General features: G+C 51.3%; 1 protein-coding gene across 1 annotated transcript in view; it reads left to right on the forward strand.

Moving 5' to 3' along the window:
- DNMT3A (DNA methyltransferase 3 alpha) overlaps positions 1-22,983 on the forward strand; it is a 71,533-nt gene that overhangs the window by 23,526 nt on the left and 25,024 nt on the right. Inside the window, exons 3-5 of the mRNA XM_090281092.1 lie at positions 5,031-5,301; positions 11,215-11,258; positions 11,703-11,849. Of these exons, the coding sequence (XP_090137218.1) occupies positions 5,031-5,301; positions 11,215-11,258; positions 11,703-11,849 (462 nt within the window). The remainder of the gene's footprint in view (positions 1-5,030; positions 5,302-11,214; positions 11,259-11,702; positions 11,850-22,983) is intronic.

Raw genomic sequence — 22,983 nt, forward strand, 5'->3', positions numbered from 1 at the left:
CCAGGAGAAGCCCGATGAGTGGGCAGCAGGCCACAGGGAAGCAGTGGGCCGCGGCCCCAGGGAGGAGGGGTCTTGCTTGGAAGGAAGGCAAAAGTCAGCACATTCTGAGCGCCCCTCTGGAGGCGGTGGGCAGGGTCTGAAGATCCAGAGTGAGGCTCAGGGGGCATGGTAGGGGCGCCGCAGGGGAGAAGACCAAGCTTTCCTCAAATCTGTTGCCCCCACCCACCCACTCACGCAAGGGAGGAGGGTATGCGCTCCCTACTATCATTCCCATTCTGCCACCTCTCCTGCCCCTGCCCCTCCCCCCAGCCCCACGGGTGAGAAGCAGAGGAAGATGAAATTGTCACCTACAGCTGCTGAGAGTGCCTTCTAAAAGGGCCAGGGGCTTCTCCCCATGGAAAAAACAAGGGTCTCAGGGTGTGCTGTGTCTCCTTTCAAGGCAACAGCAAAAATAGAAGCAAACAAAAGCAGGATTTTTAGCAGTTAGGTCTGACATGCAACAAAGGTGAGACTCCCCCTAAGAGGGTGGACGAGCAGGCTGCTCTCCCTACCTTATCTTCAGCAGTCAGGAAACAATTATGAGTACTGAACACCAGCCAGGTGCCCGACTCCATGAGGAGTCTAACCAGATAAAGTTCCTGCTCCCTAGAGGCACAAGCTCAGGGCGACAGGGGAGAGGGCAGGAGAGCGGAGGAGGGAGCTGAAGGGGAGGTGAGGAGGGAGGGGCAGAAAGGTGCAGGCCTGTCCAGGATAGCCTCTTCGCTTGGCTTCCCAGTATGGACCGTGCTTTCTTCTCACCTGAGATGCCCATTCTGGGGAGCGCCCAGCTCCTCTCCAGAGATTTGATGAGTTGCTTTAGTCCATTTGCCTGTGGATCTCCTCTGTCTCAGTGACATCCCCAGTTACCCTGAGACCCAAAGAGGGCCAGAGAGGGGCTCGGAGTGGGTTCTGGATGGGTAAGGTGGAGCAGGGGGTCCACAGCAAGAGTCGGTAGCGCCCCCTAATCCCAGAGCTTTGGTTGATGCAGGCTCATCCAGGATCAGGAGCTGACCCTGGGGCTGGGGCTGGGGCTGGGCCAAGCACGCCCCTTTCTCCCCATCTGCCCACCTCAGAGAGGATGGTGTGTCTGCGCTGCTTCAGACAGCGGTCCTGCAGGGCGGGCTGGGCGGGGAGCTTGACCAGTGTGGGTCAGGACCCTGGGGTTGGTTGGGTTCCGAGCAGGCACTCCTGGCTGTCTATGGTAGGGAGCTGGCAGTCAACAGGAAGCGAGTCCCAGGATGAGAGGAGGTTGTGTGGTTCCCAGGCAGGAAGTGAATGGCAGCGGAGTTGTCTTGAGCAGCTTTGCGGTGCCGGAGCCTGCCTCCCCCAACCTGAAGTGTCTGTGGGGCGGCAGGCAGCTTGAGGAAAGAACGCTGCCATGGTAAGGGATTGGCTCTGACCTGTAGCTGTCTCAGCCCGAGTGGGCCAGCGGGAACCCCACCCTCACCGCCCTGGGGCTCTGGGGGTCCAGGCGTGACCCGCTCTCCAGGCTGCCTGGGCCACTGACTTCCTCACACACAGGAGAAAGTCTTGAAGATGAGATGATTTATACCCGGAAGGGGCCTCCCAGGCCAGGGAGCCCTGCTGGTTTGAGCAGGGACGTGGGAAGAATGGCCTGAGTCCCGGGCGGAGTGTGTGGGTCCCGACATGTGGGACTGCAGCTGAGGAGAGACAGGGCCTTCTTGCCCCACTTGCATTCCTGTGCTTGACCTTCTGGCTCTGCTGGCTTCGCCCTCCATGCCCAAGCCTAACGGAGGAATTCTCGCTTCCGCTTCTGCTGGAGGCCTCCTCTTCCTCTTGCTGCAGCGCCCCCCCTGCCCCCACACCCCAGCTTTCCACGGGAGGCTCTCTCCCTGGAAGCAGGCCTGCCCAGGCTGCCCCACAGGGCCGGGAGGACGGCTTGGCAAGGGTCCTGGCGTTCCCTCTGCCCACGCTCGTGCTGCTTCATGTGCGTGCAACCTTGTCCAAGGAGGACTCTGTCTTTGTTCTGGTTTTTATTTTTGTTTTTTTTTCCCCAAGGCCCTTGTCCCTATTTGCCTCCTCTCGGAGTTTGTCACCAGATAGTAGCAACTCAGAGTTGAGGCTGTAGACCCTTAGAGCAGAAGCCACCTTGGAAATGGCTGGGCTGTGCAGGGCAGGCCTGGGGAAGCCAGGGCTCTGTCTGCCTTTCAGGGCACAGTGAGCGGTACAACACTCTCGAGGGAATTTGGCCGTTTCTCCGCACACTTACATGGGCAGACGCTCCGCCCCAGCCAGTCCACTTCTGGGACTCTGGCCTGCAGAAAACTACAGGTGCACAGAGCTCTAAGTGCAGGTGTTCACGGCAGCAAAAAGCAAATCAGCCCAAAGGCCCACCATCAGGGAACTGTGTGAGTGATTTGTGGGGTATCCATGCCATAGAGTGTGGACCAGCTGTGACAGAGTGAGACAGATCCCTGGGCACAGGAATGCAGAGATGCCCACTCTGCTTGTTATGTGAAGAAGCAAGCTGCAGACCAGGATAAGTGTGATATCCTTTTAGAAAAAACAACTCTGGACCAGTGTGTGAAAACATATGTATAAACATGTAACTTACACGTGATGGTAGGTGCATAGGAAAAAACATCTAAAAAGACACTTGCCAAACTGTTATTAATGGTTTACCTGTGGGGAGTGATTTTCAAGGTAGGGAATGGAAATAGAAGTTTTAACATTTTTTAATGCTACTCATTTTTGTGGTTTGAATTTTTGTAATATATGTGTCTGACTTTTATAAATAGAAAGAAAAAAAAGACTGAAAAAAAAGGAAAACACCTCCATTGGTCCAGCTGAGCAGTTTTCAACCTCTTTCATCTCATGGCACACATAAACTAATTGCTAAAATTCTGTGGCACACCAAAAAATATATTTTTGCCTATCTGACAAAAAATAGGTATAACTTTGATTCATTCCCACTGGATGGCTATTGTGTTGGCTGTTGCCATTTTTTAATTAAACATTCTATGGGAAAAGAGGTCAGTGCCCCTGACTAAATAGTCAGGATTACACATCTTAAAAATTCTTGTGACACAGGGGTTGAAAATCGCTGGCCCAGCCTAGTCATCTCGTGGTCCAGGTGGGGAAACTGAGGCACCCTCTTAGGCAGCGCCTTACCTGAGGCAGCAGGCGGGCAGCATGATGCCTCCTGGCCTTCTCAGGGTGGGCGTTATGCAAATGAAGCCAGCAGGCAGGGTTGCGGAGGGCAGCCTGGTGCCCGTGGCCTTGGCAGAGCTGAGCACAGGGGGCACTTGCCTCTTCAGCCCCAAGAGAACACCTCCATTCCTTCTGAGATATCCCAGCCTACTTGCCACCAGATGGCCAAGGACAGAGTGCTCTCCAGAGCTGGTTCTGTCCTCACCAAGTGTATGACCTCGAGCAAATCACAAAATTCTCTGAGAGCCTCCAGGGGAGGGCGAGCGGCTCTAAAAGGGAAGTGGGGGAGAAGGACCTTTGCTCACTGTGCAGTGACACTTATGAAGGATGGTTATAATTACATTTTTAAAAATTGTTTTTCTATTACAGTTGTATCACTCCTCCCCCCAAATTTCTCTCCCCTGTCCCACCCACCTCTTCCCTCTTCCAGTCATTCCCCATCCTGTTGTCCACGTCCATGGGTCATTTATACTAGTTCCTTGAATAGAACCTTCCCCTTCTTTCTCCCCCTTACCCCCCCAACCCAGTCACTGTCAGTCTGTTCCTTGTTTACATGCCCCTGGTTCTGTTTTGCTCGCTTGTTAGTTTTGTTCATTATGTTTCTGTATTAGGTGAGATCACATGGTATTTATCTTTCGCTGCCTGGCTTATTTCACTAAGCATAATACTCTCCAGTTCCATCCATGTTGTCTCAAATGGCAGGAGTTCCTTCATTCTTTCTGCTGCGTAGTATTCCACTGTGTAAATGTATCACAGTTTTTTGATTCACTCATCCACTGATGGGCATTTAGGCTGTTTCCAGCACTTGGCCATTGTGAATAGCACTGCTAGGAACATAGCGGTGCATAGGTTCTTTTGATCCAATGATTACTCTGGATGTGATTCTTGTAGCAACTTCAGTTCTTAGACTCGCGAGGGGGAACCTGGGACCACATGCTAGGGAGGGCATGCTATACAGACTGCAAATTGTTCACTGAGGCCTTGGCTCTCCTGGGCTCTGAGCACCAGGGAGAACCCATGAGAGCCAAAGTGGAGGGAAAGAACAGTTCTGGGCTTTGGGGCCCAGAGGAATGCTTCTATGGGGGACCCCACTGAAAACTCTCCCTCTCTGGCAGTTCCGGAAGCTCATGACAGGGTTTAGGCCTTGGGAAAGCTGGAAGGGCTTTGGCACAGAAGTCAGATCGGAATCTTCTGAGGAGGGGTCCTGATTAGAAGTAGGGATATCGTGGGAAGCATTTGTTTTTAACAAGGGCTGCAGAAGGCTGGAGGGCGCTGTGTCAGCTCAGGGAGTGTGTGTGTGGAGGTGCAACATGGGCTGTGGAACCAGGCTGGCAAGTCTGGCTATTTTCTTCTCCAGTTTCTTAAACAGGAGTCTATGGACCCTGGTCCTAAGGGGGTCAGTCCTGTGAACCCCATGAAACAAAGCAAAATTGTGAGTGTATGAATGTCATGCAAAATTGCATGAACATTTATGTGAACAAAATTATCTGGCCCTGGCTGATGCAGCTTGGTGGATTGAACACTGGCCTGTGAGCCGAAGGGTTGCCGGTTCAATTCTCATTTGGGGCACATGCCTGGGTTGTGGGCCGGGTCCCTTATTGGGGGTGTGTGAGAGACAGCGACACCTTGATGTTTCTCTCCCTCTCTTTCTCTCTGCCTTCCCTTCTCTCTAAAAAATAAATAGATAAAATCTTTTTTTTTTTTTAAATGGTGTGGACAGAGAGTGCGTGACTTTCACTAGCATTTCAGAGGTCAGGGATCCAAAAGAGGCTAAGGCCACTGGTCTGACCCTATCCTGTGTTGTTTCTTCATCTTTCCAGGTGGAGAGCAGTGACATGCCGAAGGACCCTGCAGTGACCTCCAAGTCCCCATCCATGGCCCAGGACTCAGGCCCCTCAGAGCTGTTACCCAATGGGGACTTGGAGAAGCGGAGTGAGCCCCAGCCAGAGGAGGGGAGCCCTGCTGGGGGGCAGAAGGGCGGGGCCCCAGCAGAGGGAGAGGGTGCAGCCGAGACCCCGCCTGAAGCCTCCCGAGCTGTGGAGAATGGCTGCTGCACCCCCAAGGATGGCCGAGGAGCCTCCGCAGAAGAGGGTGAGTCCTGGGCTAAAGGGGCAGCCTCTTTTGGGCTCACCTGGGGATTGGAGACTTGGTACCTAGCTAGTCCCTGGAGGCACAGGCTGGGCCTGGTAGTTGAAGGTCTCCTTGCCCAGGCTGTGCCCTGGAGGCTACCAGCTGGATGTGGCCTGCACACAGGTTTTATTTGGCCCATGTAGTATTTTAAACATTTAAAAATATTAGTTGCCAATATTTAAAAATCAAGACATTTCTCATCAAAATCAGAGTTTTGGCTTCTCTTGAAAAAATAAGAAAAGCTAAATCTGGTAACACAGGGTTTGCAGAATGCCAACGGTTGCTGGACTGGGGTGTTGGCTGTCCCATCACCCCCTAGGGTCCCCCCAGGCTGGTTGTGCACCCCAGTTTCCCTCAACCCCTACCTGGCCTGCTTACCCTTCAATGAGACCTGTAGCTTTTAGGGATTGCTGTATGTGTAGCCCCTGGCCTGGGTGCTCAAGGGCAGCCTGTGCCCTTGTGGGGATTTAAAGCCCAGTGAGCCTTCCCCAGCCCAGATGTCCTGAGCCCACCACAGTTTACATGACTGGATGAAACTCTGGTTGTGACAGACTGGGCTGGGGGAGGGGCAGTGGCCAGTGCATTGCCCAGCCCAGGCCACTTCTTCCTCCGGGGACTTGTTGGCCTAGCCTTGGAGTCCTGGAAAGTTGCCCACTTTTCTCTTTCAGGTTAAGCCAGTGATTTCAGGGCCAACCGAACTGTATACATGTTAGTAATGAGCACAACTAGCATTTGTACAGGGCTTCACAGTTTACATGGCGCTTTCTCATACATTATCACATTTGATCCTCCCAGGGCCCTGCCAGGTTGTTTTGCATATGTGCATGTTAATTTCGAAAAGTCTTCCTTCCAAGTGTGTATGGTGGAATGAGTAAATTGATTAATTGGCATAACTCATTTTGCATGGATCCAAACCTAACATTCCTGCAGGATTGAGAGCCTTTCCAGGAAAGAGATTTCCAATTTTATTTTTAAATATCTTTTATTATTCAACTGATATTTATGATGCTCCTGCTATGTGCAGAGAGTTTTCTGAGGTACTCTGTGTTCATTGTTTTACTCCTCCAAACAATCTTCTTCCAGAGGAATTATTATCCCCATTTTAAGGTGGAAAAAAAACTGAGGCTTGGTGAGATGAAGTGACTTGCTCAGGGACTGCAAATCCATAAGTGGCAGATCCAGGATTCAGTCGGTCCCAGTCTCTGGCCTCAGAGGCAGTGTGCCCTTGCACTCTTCCCTTTATTCTGCAATGGAGTTTGGGAGGGCTGGCCCCAGCTCCTAGCCTCACCCAAGTGCCTCCTGGGATGCAGTCTGACGTTGGTGGGAGTGTTCAGGGACCTGAATGGAGTAAAACAGAGGGAGAAAAGGGAATGGCTACTGTCCTCCTGTTAAAAAGGCCAGGTGTGCAAGAGCAGAACCCATCAGCCTTTCCCACCAAACGTGCTGGTCCCGGGAGATCTTGGCTGAGGCCCAGGTTCCTGGGAGCCCACCACCCCTGGCACCCAGCTCCTGCTCAAGACCCGGGCAGTCCTTTCTGGCTGGCAGGATGGAACCAGAGCTCCAAGGCAGCTTTTCACCTTGAGGGTTTGCTTTCGGTTTGAGATTTCCCTGTCTCCATTTCCGTTTGTTCTCAGGAGTTCCTTTTTCAATCAGTCAACAGATATTTATTAAGCACCCCTTTGGTCTGTGCCACACTCTAGAGAAACCCTCATGAACAAAAACCTAGTTCTTGCCCTCAAGGACCTCACAGTCCTCTGGAGAGACGGCCATTAATGAGAAAGCTGCACTGAAAAGGGCCTGATTATACAGAGAGATAAGTTGTCTAAGGGAAAATAAACATGATTCTATGAGGAACTATAACAGGACCTCAGCTGAAGGAGGAGCGAGGCTTCACCAGGTGAGGGGGGGTGTGCAGGGAGGGAGTGAGACCAGGTCTGAGGGCTCCCAGGTGGGAGGGAAGCGGGCATCAGAGGCCTCACAGGAACCCCCAAGGCTGCAGTGGAGAGCAGGGGAGACAGGGGTGAGGTGACGGGAGAGCAGACAGGGCCACGGCTGAGGCCCCCTCCCAGGGGCTGACATAACATGCTTTTTACATCCTAGAAAGATCAGTTTGCCCTCTGGGTCCTGGAATGGCCGGGAGGTGGGACGCGTGCTGAGGAGCTGCTGCAGGCACAGAGGGAAAGAGGGTGGCTCTGCTGAGCGAGGTGGCGAGGTGGCAGCAGACATGGAGAGGCGGACAAACACTGGGGGCACGAGGGGAAAGGGGGGAGATGGTTCAAGGGCGACTTCTGCATCGGAAGACTCTTCCTCAGAATCTCAGTGCTGAGCATGGGGGGGTGAAACTGCTCTGAGTTTCCTTGCTCTCTAAACTTCAGCCTCAGCACTCCTGTGTGGCCGCAGCAGGGGTTATAACTGGTGGGGCCCCTGAAGGCCGCTGTGAACTGCCCGACGCTGAGACTGGTGAGGTGTTACCTAGCGGGGTGGCCAGCGGCCTCCTGGAGGCCAGAGAGTACACACTCAGCTGCTTGGTTCCGAGGAGGAAGGAGACTAAGGCCCCCAGGAGGAAGGGACTGGGCTGCGTTCTCCTTTCAGTTCCCCTCGTTCGGGGGCTGCTTTTCAGGGCACTCCTTCTGTCTCTCCTGGAAGCCCTCTCACTTGGTCCCATGCAGGAAAAAGGGAGGGCTCTGAGGCAGAGCTCCTGTGGCCTGAGCACCCTCCTGGGTGCATGTGGGAGCCCAGATCCTGAGAGGACAGCCAGGAGAAAGATGGAGGAACTGAGGAGATGATGAGTCATCGGGGTGAGAGCCACCTGGACAGGCAGACGGTGGCCTTAAGAAGGCCCCTGCACTCCCTGCACTAATGCCATCATGATGCTAACAGTAACGATGGTAGAGTGGCTTCCTTTCCTTGGCTGTGTTGAGTGCTCTGTATCCTCACACTCCAAATGGTACACCTGGCATCACCTGAGAAGTCAGGAATGCAGACTCCCAGGCCCCAACCTAGACCTATGGAGTCAGGATCTACATGTTAACAAGATCCTCATGATTTCAATGCATATTCAAGTGAGAAGCCCTGCTCTCTATGTATTTATTCTTTAATCTGTATGGTCATGCAAGAAAGACTCTTTCATCCCCATTTTTCAGATGGGGAGATAGAGGGTTCAGAGAGTTCAGTTACCTACCCACGGTGATACAACTAGTAAAGGACCAGATTAGAGCTCCTCCTTCCTCATCCTGAGCACCCAGCATTGGGCTAGTGACTGCCTTCTGGGGCAAGCCTGGCCCTGCCCTGTCATTGAGCGTTAGGTTCCTTTTAAAGGGGATTTGGGTTGGCACCCTGCTGAGTATCATCCCAGACCAACAGGTAAGCGTTAGAAGTACCCTGGCCTCCACTGCCTCTAGGACCTGAGACGCTCTAGGGTCATGGCCAAGCCTGCCAGGGCCACCCTGGAAGGCACACAGCCACCTGGCCCGGCCTGTGACCCTGGGTCTGGGCCAGGAGCAGATGGACCGACTGCAGAGGAAGTGTTGAGAGAGCAGCTGACCCTCCTTGACTCAGGACAAGTGCAGCATTCTGAGGCAGCCCAGTCTGCTGTTGGGCTTGCTCAAGTGTGTGTAATATTACCCAACTGGGCATGCGCAGACTCTGTCAGAGAGAAAATGCCAGCGAGAAGGCAGTTAGAAACTGCATAAGGAAAAGTAATTCAGTTTTGGGGATCATGAGGCCAGGCACTAAGAAAGGGGGTACATCAAGTTGGTGTAGTCCCACCTCTGGTAGTCAGTCACGCCACTCCCCGTGCCTCAGTTTCCCCATCAGCAAACTCTAGGGGCTGTTGGAGTACTCCATCACCCTTGCAATTTCTTTCCTTCAGCAGCTGATTTGCTTTCATTTGAATGAATTCGTGATTTCCCATAGATCAAATGTCACGGAGGGTCCCGTGTAGGAAACGTTTGAGGTCCTCGGGTGCAGTCAGATCCGAGGGTGGGCGCCCCCTCCTGGTAGCGCAAAGCCTCGCTGGGCAGAATGCGCAGGTCAGAAAGAAGCCTCACACTCCGGGGAAGAGGGGGGGCTCCGGCTTGCCGGATGGGGCGCCCCGCTCTAGGGGCCTGAGGAAATGTTGGGGAGTGGGCAGTGGAAAGATGAGAGGGCCTAAAGGAAACATGTTGTTAGAGACAGAGATAGTCTGGGTGAGACCTTAAAAGGTCTGTCGTGTACAAAGCGTCAGCAAGTACCGCGCGCCCCGCAACCGACACGCGCGCTTCCTCCCTCTCGTCCCTCCGCCCCTCCACAGCCAGCTCGACTCTGCGGTGCGGTGCACCCACATGCAGTCGCGGGAGTCCCCGCGCGCAGGCACCCCGGCCCCTGTAGATGCTGGCCCCCGCCGTCCTGCTCCCCCCACCCCAGAACTACCCTGGCTCCTGCCCGCAGGCAAGTGCCCACATGTTGTCTGGTGAGAGGGAGGGGAAAGAAACATCCTCTGGGCGCTGAGGATTCAGAGGCCTTCAGTGCTGTGGCTGGTTTCCGCTTCTGAGCCAGGAGATGAAGTAGGGGCTGTTTTTTCCGTTTTTGGCTCTCTGTGTCCCCCTCCGCCTCTGGCCTCCCCCTCCTCCCCCCACCCAGCTACCATGAACCAGCCTTAGTGGCCTTCCGGCCTTTGGGCCCACACTCAGTACTCTTGGCTTCAGAGAAAGGACCTCTGGGGCTCAAGTAGGAGGAGGGCTCAATGCCCCCTGACCTGTAGGAAGCCCAGGAAGGCATAATTAACGCAGACCCCAGCCAGGGCCCGTCCACACCCCCTGCGGGTCGTGCTGGGAGTGGGACCTGGCATCTGGGTGGTGAGCACCCTTAGAGGACCAGGGTAGGACAGGGATATTAGGAAGGAATGTGGCTGCCTTCCAGCTTGGGACCAGGAGCAAGGACAAGGGGAGGATAACAATCTCCTAAAGACAGAGCTGGGGGGGGGGGCACTTCTGCCCCTAGGGTAGCCTCCCCTCGGGGAACTGGAGTCAGGAGGCAGATGAGGAATTGCAGGGAAGAGGAGCAGGGTACTGCTGCCTTAGGGAAGGGGAACAAAACTTAACTTTTATTGAGCACCTACTATATGCTAAGCCCTACTCTAGGCGTTCAATGTTCCCCAAAATGTAAAGATTTTAGAAGGGTTTTCTACCTTAATTCAGTGAGGAAACAGGCTAGGAGAGGTTACAGAGGTCTCATCGAGACTATCGCAACCCAAGTCTTCCAGAATAAAGGCTGACCTCAGGAACCTGAGAACGGGATGGGGAATGGGGTACAAAGGCAGATAATGATAATGGAACCATAGTTTGAGAACTGCAGAGTAGGATATTAGAAATTATCTCCAGCATCTCTGTTTTCCAGATGAGGAAACTGAGTCTCATAGAAAAGAAGTTGCTCCACCAGAGTCTGGCCCTGTACCCCATCGTTCCCCCCACCCCAGGGCCCCCCACATAGAAGCAAATGTTCCATCCCAGGGCCAGCGGAGGCTATGCAGTCTGGCCCTTCCCTGGAAAGGGAGCTCTGTTCTGTTGACTGGGAGGAACTGAGTAGGGCTGTTTCTACAACAAATGATCCCTTCTGTGTGCCCAGGACGGTCTGTGGGCCTGAAACCACAGCCCTGGTTTGTTGCCTGGATTTGGGCCTCCAGCCCTGCCCAGGCCCTTCTCTGCTCTGGCCCTGCTCTGAGCCCTCGGGGCCAGCGTGGCGCCTGGTACCTCATGGGCCGTCCGGTTTGACACAGGAACACCTGAGTGGTTGGAGGACCCCTGTCCCCATGGCAGGCACCCCAGGCACAAGGTGGGGCCTCTGAGCCACTCCTGTAACTCTGCCGACAGTCCCTTTGTTCTTCCCTCTCCACAGGCAAAGAGCAGAAGGAGACCAACATCGAAACCATGAAAATGGAGGCAAGTGTTTCCCTCAACCCCAGGGGCTCTGCGGATCCCAATTCTAGAAGGCCACTGCTCTGACCACCTGTGGCGAGTGTGTGTGAGGGTGCCTGAGGTGGCGCCGGGCCCCTTCTTTACACATCCCTCTCTGTGAGGAGGAGAGAAGTGGGTGCAGAGGTTGGAGGTCCCCCAAGGCAGCCAGGTAGTCCCCCTTCAAGACCAAGCCCTTTCCATCCTGGTTTATGTCCGCCTGTTCCCTGACCCCAATACCTCAGTCCCCAGCCCAGGCAGGGGTTTGCCCAGCCCTGCGGGGTTCACATCTCTGGCCAGGAGTCAGAGCTCTTGTATCCTTTCCTTCCGAGGTGAGTGCCCCCTCTGCCTCCCTCCATGAGGGACAAACTCTGCAGCGGGGCTCTCAGTGCCCACCTTAATGCCAGTCTGTCTCTGTTGTCTCTGTCCTAGGGCTCCCGGGGCCGGCTTCGGGGTGGCCTGGGCTGGGAGTCCAGCCTCCGCCAGCGGCCCATGCCGCGGCTCACCTTCCAGGCGGGGGACCCCTACTACATCAGCAAGCGCAAGCGGGACGAGTGGCTGGCACGCTGGAAAAGGGAGGTGAGGTGCCTTCTGGCCTGGGCCCCAGCTGGTGCCCCAGTACTGGAAAAGCAGAAGTTAGCTTCCACCGCCCCCTGAGGCTGGCGTCAGCTTCCTTCAGGTTAACCTCTCCCCAACTCAGGGGACTGCTTAATCCCTAGGCAGTGACTGCTCCCTTTGTTCTTTCAACAAATGTTTATTGAACACTTACTGAGTATCAGGTGGTGTGCTGGCCTCTGTGCGTACATTATTCCTGCCCTCATGGAGTTAACATTCTAGTGGGGGAGACAGACAGAACCAGTAGACAGGGGCTGAAACAGGATAACAGAGGCCTGCTCTGGGTGGGGTGGTCAGCAGGGCCTTCTTGAACGAAGTGGTATTTAAGTTGAGACCTAAAGGAACCAAAAAGCTGGCTCTGCAGGAACAGGGTGGGAGAGAATATTTGAGGCAGGGGAAACAGCACAAGCCAGACCCTGGCTTGTTTGGCTGAAGGAAAGACCAATTTTCCCAGAGTGAAATTAGGAAGGAGGAAAGGGGAGCCAGCCCAGGCTGGGAGATAGCATGGGTCTGGTCAGTCGTATGGGGCCTCCCAGGTGGCAGCCAAGAGCTGGTTTAATTCTAAGTCCCCTGGGATGCCATTGATGGCTTCTGTGCAGAGGAATGATTTGAAGTGGGTTGAAGCGGCAGCAGTGGAGACTCGGGACAGATCCCAGATGGATGTTGGAGATAGAATCAGTAGGGTATGCTGATGGATGGGAGGCGTGCAGGGGAGGGCCTGGAAGGGCTCAAGGATGGTCCCCAAGGGTCTGGCCTGAATGCGGGTGATGGTCAAGTCATGTCCTCAGATGGGGAAGACTGGGAACAACAGGTTTTGGAATGAAGAGTTGCAGTTGAGATGCTGAGGTGCCTGGAGTCTGGGCAGAGGAAGGTGTGCATCGCAGACACAAAGGAGGGAAGGGAGTCAAGAGCAGAACCTGGTGCTTAAGTCCAGGGAAACCGATGCGCTCACAGCGGGCGGTGTTGTGGGGCGGAGCTGCGGCAGCCGGAAACCAAGTTCCAGGATTGCATTTACAGAAACTCCTGTGTTTATGGCGCTCATGGGGAGCAGGAATGGCAGGCAGTAGGGACAGAGCAGGGGCCTGGGAGGAAGCCAGGGGAAGAGTGGGGTCTCAGAGAGTAGGTTTCCCAGGGAGTGTGGCCACCCAGCCCTGCGGAAGCTGAATTTGTTGAGACGCACCCATTGCATCTGACAAGCTGGAGGTAGCGGGTGGCTTTTCTAAGGGAAGCTGTGGTGGGGGTCGTGAGGTGGACAGGAGCCAGCCCACGGAGGGCTTCAGCAGGGAGAGGAGGGGAGGCAGTGGAGAAGGAAAGGCCAGGGGAAGACCAGACCACCAAGGAAGGGGCTGCCCTCCTATATGTTTGATTAGTGGAGAGAACGTTGAACTACCCACACCAGGAGGGAGCGGAAATGTGAAATGCTGTGAATTGCCACCACCTGGGGCATTTCACTGTCACTCTCACTTGTCTTTACCCCAGGCCTGCAAAGGAAGGCATTATCCTCAGTACATTGTTTCTGGGGGTTTGCTCTAGAGAAAGTTCAAAACAGGGTGGGGGTTTGGCGACTTGATTGTTCCCAGTACTTTCAGGATCCGGAAAGGCAGAGATTACTTTTCTGGTAGAGCCTAGAAAGGGGGCAGCCAGGCCAAGTCTAGGAGGAGAGAGGGACTTGACCCTGAGCAGTAAGTGTGATCTTTTGGTTTGGAAATTGGGAGCTGGGACTGTTCTCCCAGTCTCATCAATTGCCCCACTCCTGACCCACTGGAACCACGGGAGGGGCTTTGCCGTTTAAGCCCTTGTTGTGCATGGCACTGTTTCTGCTCTTCCTTAGCCTTGGGGTCTAAGCTAGACAGAAGGGCTTTTGGACCTACAAAAGCTTCTAGAAATTCTGTAGTCCTCAAACTGCCCCCTTGAAGAAGCAGCATGGAGCCTTGCCCTCACTTGCAATAAAGAAGGAAACCTGCCCTGGCTGGTGTGGCTGAGTGGATTGAGCATCAAACTGCGAACTGCAAGGTCTCTGGTTTGACTCTCGGTAGGGCACATGTCTGGGTTGTGGGCCAGGTCACTGGTGGGGGGGTGGGGTCGGGGGGTTTGGGGTGCGAGAGGCAGCCAATTGGTGTTTCTCTTACTCTTTCTCCCGCCCTTCCATTCTCTTTAAAAAATAAATAAAATCTTTCAAAGTAAATAAAAAAGAGATTCTTTTCTAACTTGCTGGAAAAATTAAGATAACAGATACATTTTCTCAATTTTAAGTTTTCTACTAAAATTTAAAAAGACTTGTTTATTGTGAACCTTTTCTAACACCTACAAAAGTAGAGAGAGTAGTATAATGAACCCCCATGAGCCTATCACCCAGCTTCAACAATCATCAAAAGCTTTTCTAGAAAATCTTAAACCTCTGGCCTCTACTTCTTCCCCACCCCTAACCCCCAAAAGGCACCCCCCCACCCGCCATTGTTTCCCAGGCAATGTCCCATGAAGGTCCAGCCAGCATTTCCTGACCTCAGAATAAGACACCTGCTCTTTAAAAGTTCCTGTAGGGCACTGTTTCTGAGCTGATACCCAGAGTGCCCCAATCTGAATGCAGTGTAGGGCACTGGGGCTGCTGGAAGCCTAGAGGACTCTTAGCTGTCCCATTATAGAATGAGGGGAAGGCAGGGAGGAGAGGGAGAGAAACATTAATGTATGAGAGAAATATCAACTGGTTGCCCCTTGCATGCCCCCAGATGGGGACCTGGCCTACAACCCAGGCATGGCCCTGACTGGGAATCAAACTGGTGACCTTTCAGTTCAGAGGCCAGCACTCAACCCACTGAGTCACACCAGACCAGCCAGGGAGGGACTTAGGCTCATTCTGCGGGGGGTCATCCATACATCAGGAAGAAGTGGCTTTTGGCTTTTAAGGGACCAATTGGAATTTATGGACGGGAGAGGAAGGGCATTGCAGGAAGAGGTGTACAATATGTGCAAATGTTCTGGGGCACGAGATAGCATGGCCTGTTCAGGAATGGAAGTTTGCGGGGGTGGAACACGGGAATAAGGGGCTGAAAGCAGCAGGAAGGTGGGTGGGGATTGTGTGCCCCGCTCTGGGGCTCCCGCCAGACTAGCCTGCACTTGCACCTTCCCTGTGGGGCCTTCTTGCCCCAAAACATCCACATCTGCCTAATTTCCTTTTCCAGGGACCACCCTTCTCAGTCAGAGCACAGTTATTAAGTGAGCGCTTCTCTTTACTTTTCTGTCCATCTGAGATTGCCTGCCTTCCCAGTCTTTTCTGCCCACCACCCCCACAAATTTAAGAAAACATAGAGTATCACAAATGAATGAAATTTTAAATAAGTGGATGAGGAAAATGGGGCATTTCTTCCTTCCCTGAGGCAGAAGTAGGAATTCCTGCTGGGGCTGGGAAGCTGTTGTCTTCTGTCTGTCCCAGCTCCTATTCTCTGCACCTCTTTACTAATTCTTTTAAGGATCAAACTGCTTTAATCATATAGAATGTGGCTCCCTATTGTCTCCCCTATCACATCAGAGATCCTCTGGCTTTTCCTCTAGACTTCAACCCTCACTGTGATCTCCACAATCACCCCATCCCACTTCATTGCCATTCTCTAATATGCGGGGCCAGCCTCCCCTTTATAATTGCCATGCTCCTTCCCTCTGCTTTGCCTTTTTTCATGCTGTGCTTTCCCTATCCACTCTTCAGGGTTAAGTTCAAGATCCACTGCCTCCTCCAGGGAGCTCTCCAGGATTTCTCTAGTCTACACGGCTTCCCTTCCCTGCACTCCTGTAGCCCTTACTGATAATGTTGGACTTAGCACTCAGTTTCATAGAGTATTTTTTCACTATTTAATGTGTGAATCATGTTTTCTCCCATTGTACCCAACCTGGTATTTGGCAGGGAGAATAGGCTCAATGAACACCTGTTGGTTGCTAAACAGTTGGGAGGTTGGTGAATGTGGTATCCCTTCTCAGGGAGCTCGGCCCTTGGTTTCCAGGGGTGCTGGCAGGTGTACCTGGAGAATAACTTTAGGCCCAAGGGCAGCCTCCACAGGTAAGGTGGTGCCTGGACTCTTCTTCCCCCTGCGCTCCTGCTGTTCCCATTGGGCCTTTGCTGTGCTTGAACCCAGGAGAGACTTCCCTGGCCTCGGAGAACTGGCCCAGGCTCCAGTGGTAGGGAGGGCAGAGACAGGCAATTCTTCCTCCCAAAGGAAGGCAAGTCCTGGGACCCTCTTTCTCCTAATTATCAGAACAAAAGGACCCAAGAAAGTGCTCTGGGTTTAGGAAGTCTTCTCATGTGTATTACTTCATTGGTACTCAACACTGTGAGGCAGAGGGGTGCAGTGGCCCAGCCAAGCAGCTGGAACAGCCATCAGCCAGAGGGAGGGGCTGTGGACTCCACCTCTGTACTTAGGGTTTTAGGACTCAGCTATAGCCCGGTGATGTTACGGCTCTCTCAGTGATCTCTCCCCTCCAGCCCGATTCTAAATTACTTCAAGGCGAGGAAGGATACCATGTCCTGCTGATCAAGGATCAGGTCTCTTTCCTGACTCTCAACCTGAAGGGAGGAACTCATGCATTCTTACACTTTAATTAGAGGCTTAATTCATATTAAATAGTGATGATAACACAGCCCTGGTCAGTAGATCGGTTGGTTGGAACATCGTCCCAATGAGCCAGGGTTGTGATTCGATTCCCCGTTAAGGCACGTGCAGGAATCAGCCAATGGGTGCGTGGATGGGTAGAGCAACAAACTGATGTTTCAGTCTTTCTCTCTCACTCCTTCCCTTCCTCACTTTCTCTCTCTCTAAAATCAATATATTAAAGAAATCTGTTTTTAAAAATAATGATGATAACAAATACTCTGTGGTCCAAATATGATAGTCTCTTCTCTCCCATCCCTCAACACTCAGACCCAATCTTCCCTTCCCTTCCCGAAGGCTGCCCAGCAGGTAGCAATACTTCACATTCCTGAAGGGAAGGGTGCCTTTGGAGGTGAGTTCAAATGCTGACTCGGTCTCTTTCCAAGGTTCAGGCATCACTGAACCTTGCCAAACTGAGGTCCCTCCACTGTGGGTAGACTGGACTGTGCTCTGTTCTCCCAGGCATATCTCATTTCCATGAGAACGGCACTCACCAGTTTGTTTTCTGCTTCTACCCATCCCGAGATTGTTCGGTGCTGGCACTCTGAATACCTCTGTCCCCAGGGCTGGCATTCAGAGGAACTAGGTGAAGATTTGCTGAATGAATAAATAATTCTAATCTCAGAGTTGTCTGGCTTAATAAGATAATGCATAACATTTAGAGCTCCTAGCACAGGCCTAGCATATAATAGCAGCTCAATCATGTTTTAAAATAAATTAAAATTATAGCCCTGGTTGGTGTGGCTCAGTGGGTTGAGCGCTGGCCTGCAAACCAAAAGGCTGCTGGTTCAATTCCCAGTCCGAGTACATATCTGGGTCTCAGGCCAGGTCCCCGGTTGGGGTTATGCGAGAGGCAACACATCGTTGTTTCTTTCTCCCTCCCTTCTCTTCTCTCTAAAAAATAAATTAAATCTTTTTTAAATTAAAAAAATAAAATTAATTAATTATATAAGTTTTACACAGATACATTTTTATTGTAAAAACCCCTCTCCCCCTATTTTAATTACTCCATCAGCAGTACCTGATATTATCAGTTTGATGTATACATGACATGATTTTTCTGTTCATCTATGTGCGTGTGTAAATATATAATTTTGCTTCACAGTTTCCTTTTCGTTTCCTTTTTTATTTAAGTGGAACCACACCGTAGTTTCATTTTACAGCTTGATTTTTCACTTACAATAAGTCTGGGCAATCTAGCCACATAATTACTGTTATATTCCACCATATGGATTACCAGGATTTTATTTAACCATTTTCTTCTTGGGCATTTGTGTTGTTTACAGTGTTTTACTGCATAAGTATTGCAACAGTAAACATCCTTGGTTATGCCTCTTTGTACATCTGTGTTTCTCTAGAAAGAGGAATACTGGGTCGAAGGCAGCATGTATTTTGCATTTTATAAAATCTGCCAAATTGCCCTCCAAAAAGGGCAGCACGAATTTATGCTCCTGCAAACAGGGTATGAGAAGACTCCCACCTTTGCCAACATCAATATTTTGCTAATCTAATGGTTGGGGAAAATGGTATCTTGTTATGATTTTAATTGGCATTTCCCAAATAATAAGTGAGGTTGGACATCTTTTCATATGTTTATTTGCCATTTGTGCTGCTGTGTTGCTGCTGCTGCTGCTGCTGCTGCTTCTGCTTCTGTGAGCCGAGCAAATGTTGCTTCCTCTTGCTTTTATAACCCTGCAGTCTCAACAGACTGCTTCCTGTCTGCCCTGGGAAGAACAGCCTGTGACTGTCCAGAGGGTCATCTCCTGCTGCGCTCTATTCCATTTAATAAGCCATCACTATGCACCTACTAAGTAGGGAGCATTGTGCTGGGGCCTCTGGAAACAGGTGAATTAAGTGTGATCTCCTGGGCTTTAGCATAGGAGACTTGAGAAATGGCAACATAAAGGAGACCATTAAGGACTAAAACCAAAGTACTAGCAAAATATTGTAAAGTAGCAACTTTAGGATATTTTGACCGGCAAACATTCTGCATGTACTCACCATATATAAACTAATGAAAACCTGAACTCTTGCAGAGTGGCCTCAAAAATAACATCAGCCTTCAAAGAGATGATGCCATTTGGAGCGGAGGTGACAGTATACTTTACCAAAAGGCTGAACACGTTTTAAAGGTACTCCCGTGACAGCCTGTAATCAGTTGTGACTTCCAGGGCTGCCGGCCTTTCGGAGAGGCTGTGACATTGTCATCACAGAGGTTCCCCATTGTCTCTTAAGTGGGTGGGCTGTTTGCCCACTGGAGTGATCACTTCATCTAAGAGAGAAAGGCTCTTAGAACAACCCCCATTTTTTGGTGGTGAGAAAGCAAGTGGCGGGGAGGGTGGTTGTCACTCACCCAGGATCCGTCAGCTGGCCACAGCAAAGCCTGAACTAGGCCAGAGGGGAGGGCCTTTACCGAGCACCTACTGCATGCCAGGCATTGTGCCAAGAGCACTACTTTTCACCATACAGTAATCCTAAACTATGGTAAAGTTAATTCATATTTCGGGCCCCACAAAATGGAAGCCACCCCAGTGGCCCCAGCTCATGTCACAAATCTAAACCCAAGTCAGCCTGCACTTATGGGAAACACCTGTCAAGGAAACCTAACATCCACCAATCACAATCCTCCAACTCAGCTTTAGCTACCTTACCTTACTCTCTAGAAAATAAGACCCGCTGGCCTTATAAGGAAATCCCCGACTTCCTACCCAATCCTGTGCTGTTTCCGCCTTGCCTCTTCTAATGCTTGGGAAGACGGCCCACTGCTTGTGGGGCACTATAGTCCCCCAATCTGTGGATTGTTCTCCCTTGAATAAAGGCCAGCATGCGTATCATTAAATTGTAAAATTCTTGTTTGACAAGTACATGGTCCAGAGTTACTATATGAACTATTGGTATCCCCATTTTACTGTTAGAAAACTAAGAGTCCCCTAGGTAAGTAGGTAAGAGCCACACGGACATCCTCGTGGAGAGGTCGCATGGGCAGAACTGGCCTCCAGATCTCGTGCTGCTTTTGTTTGCATCCAAATGGCTCAACTAGAACCGAGTCTTCCTGGTGTGCAGTCTTGGCTTCTCCTCAAATTGAAGTATGGGGTTGAAAGAGAGGCGTGGAGCTGGCCCAGCCCTCCCACCAGCTGCCTCTCCTCCCCTCCTCTTCAGCCGCTCCATCTGTGCCAGGTTTGGGTCCTTATAAGCCCTCAGGACTCGTCCCCCTGCTCCACTCATGTGGTCCTGAGACCTTGCCATTGAATTGCTGTTTTCTCATGACCGTGTGTTTGACATTGTAAGATTGGATTAGAAGAGCATTGGAATGAGTCAGGAGGCCTGGGTTCTGGTCTCAGCTTCTGCCCCTGATCCATGCAAGGCTCCTCTCAGGACTTTAGTTTTCTCATTAGTAATGTAACAGATATAGACTAGAAAACCTCAGAGATTCTAGAATTTCATAATTTGGGGGAGGAGGACTGGAATCATGGTCTGCAGGTCCCCTTGGCCCCTTTACTGCCTTGTCCATAAATTCTGAATTAAATATTTGAGTGCATTCTCAGACTCACATAAATGCCTCTTCTAGAGGCACATACATAAAGCATCCTTATAAGGATTCTTTTAAAAAAACTTGAATAAAATTCACACGTTCGGTGTTAGAGTCTAGTGTTCCTTTCCTCTTCCCTACTGTCCCCATTTCCTCCTCTGTCATTTTTTGCCTGGAGCAGAAAGGTGGAGCATGAAGCTCATCTTTAGACCCTAGGTTTTGGCACGAGGGTGGGGCTTGGATTCACCTCTAAGGAGGTGATGTTGCACAGCTTCCCGTGGCTTTGGTCACCAAAGATCTGCCTAGATCTGCTATCTGCTCATTACCGCTCCTTTTTTTTTTTCCCATTAATCATACAATCACTGGTTCATTATTTCAGAAAGTTTTTGAACCCTAACTGAGCAAATACTGTGTGCTCAGGCTTTAAGATAACACCAGAAGTATCTGGGTGTCTCCTGTGTTTCAACATTTTCTGGACACTAAGGAAACAAATTTAAAGGGAAATCAGAATCCCACTCTGGGATGCCCCCCTCCCCTGGGTGAGTGAATAAATTATGCTGCTGAATCCAGTAAGGGCTATTACAGAAATATGAGGAATGGGGCCTGGGGAGTAACTGACTAGCCCTGCCCAGGACCTCGGGGAAGCTTGCCAAAGAAGGGACATCGTGCAGATCCTGCACAGAAATAGGAGTTTGCCTGACCAGGACTATGGGGAAGGGCGTTGAGGGAGATCCTAAGGTAGGTGATCCAAAAAATTCTCTAGGAGTTTGGAGTCCAGAGTGCCTCAAGATTTCTTGCATACTTAGTTCAACTTTTAGAAGCATTCTCATAGCACCTTCTAGGAGGCAGACAATGGAAAAGATATGGTGGTGCTGTTTTCTCTGCTTTGCTTTAAAAACCAGACCATTTGGCAAAGAGGTCCCTGGGCCCTGGCTGGTATGGATCAGTGGATTGAGCTCTGGCCTTTGAACCAAAGGGTTGCTGGTTTGATTACCGGTCAGGGCACATGCCTGAGTTACAGGCCAGGTTCCCACTTAGGGGCCTCTGAGAGGCAACCAACTGAGAGATGTTTCTTTCCTTCTCTTTCTCCCTCTCTTCCCCTCTCTCTAAAAGTAAATAAATAAAATCTAAAAAAAAAAAAATGTCCCTGGGATGTTCAGGCATTGGGTGGTAGGTTTGGACTCTGTGACTCTGTGAAGGAGCCAATACAGTAATGTAGGAGTTAACAGACTTGAATTCAGTGCTTACTAAATACACACAGCGCTGTGCTGGCCCTGGAGGAGACAAACGGACACTGTGCCAAGGCACACATGGCCCCGTGGGGCAGTAGGAGTGTACAGAGCGCTCACCACGAGCCTCACTGTCAGTGGGGCATAGGGCTCGTGCTGCAGTTCTGGCCCCGAGTCTGGTGAGCATGAACAAGGGCCAGAGAACTTCTGGGAACTCCTGGAAAGCTTCCTGGAGGAGGAGTCCTTTGAGACTTCCAATAGGGATCAATAAATAAGGAAGACTTTTTAGGGAAAGGAACCACTGAAGAGAAAGAGAAAGACGCATGAAGCTTCTGGGTGGTTTAGGGAACAGCAAGAGGTCTGGTCACTAGTGTGTGGTGGGAGTAGGGGAGAAAGTGTAAAAAGAGATAAAATCACAGAGGAAGATGGTCAGATCGTCAAAGGCCTTCTTGTCATAGTGAGAAATGTAGGCTTCCTTGTGCAGTAGGGAGCTGGAATGAGAGAGCACTGGGGGGTGTCTATTAGGAAGACAACCCTGGTAGCATCATAATAAAGGGCCTGGAGAGGGGAAGTTTAGAAGCAGGACTGGTTAGGAGGGTGCTACATTTGGCTTTGAGGGTCCAGGTAATTGGAATCGGGCTGGACAGAATTGATAGAACTTGTCTCTGGTTGGAGGGAAGGGAGAAGAAACCGGCCAGTTCTTTGGGGAGTGGGGGAGGGTATCATTACCTGAACTAGAGAATCATGGAGGAAAAGCAGGTTTGGGGCAGCAAGGTGGTATGGACTTTTTATCTTAAGAATGTATATATTTTGATGAGCCAGAGCTTTTTATGTTAATAAAGTTCGATTTCTCCATGTTTTTCCTTCATTGGTTAGTGTGTGTGTATCTCTTAGAATTCTCTGCCTACCTTTTTTAGAAGGGGGTGGACTTTTGATTTAGGTTTTAGACAAGCTGCTTTTGAGAAGCCAGCAGGGTGGCTGTCCATGGGGAGAGGGTTAGCAGGCAGCTCCCGAGGTGTCATCAACCCACAACTGCTGAGGAGGGCAAGTGCAGGCTGGAGAGCAAGGAGGGAAGAGCCAAGCCCTGGAGAGCAGCCCTGCTCTGGAAGGACCAGGACAGGGAGGGACTGAGACTTGCAGTGTCTGGGAGCAGCTGGTAATCAGGACAGACTCAGAAAGGAGTTCTGGAACTGACTGCAGGCCCACTAAGCCCCGCTTTTCACCTGTGAAGCTCTTTCTAATGCGCATCAAGTCTCTGGCTACCCTGTTCCTACCTCTCAACACTCCCTGCCAACTGCACGCACGCGCGCGCGCGTGTGTGTGTGTGTGTGTGTGTGTGAATTTCACTATTTTCCTGACTTGCCATTCTCATAACCCTTCACAGACTACATGTTCATCTTCAGGCAACGAGGGCGGGCAGTATAAATATATTCATGGTTCACTTCCGTCTCAAATGGATTAAGTAAAAATAGGGATAAAACAGTTTACTCTCTTGTATATTTGAATCTAGATGCAGTTTGAAAGGCAACTTTGTGCAGCAAAACCCCCCCCCCCAAAACTAAAATTGAGCTGCACATGCTTTATACATACCAAAGATCCTATGAGAATTCAGTGTTTCTTAAACGGTGGGTTTGTGTCCTACTCCCATACAGTCACCTGGGCAGTACACTAAAAAGGCACATTCCCAGGCCCCATTCTGAACC

Source organism: Furipterus horrens, unplaced genomic scaffold, assembly GCF_987537825.1.
Source record: "Furipterus horrens unplaced genomic scaffold, mFurHor1.1.pri manual_scaffold_6, whole genome shotgun sequence".
Classification (NCBI taxonomy): Eukaryota; Metazoa; Chordata; class Mammalia; order Chiroptera; family Furipteridae; genus Furipterus; species Furipterus horrens.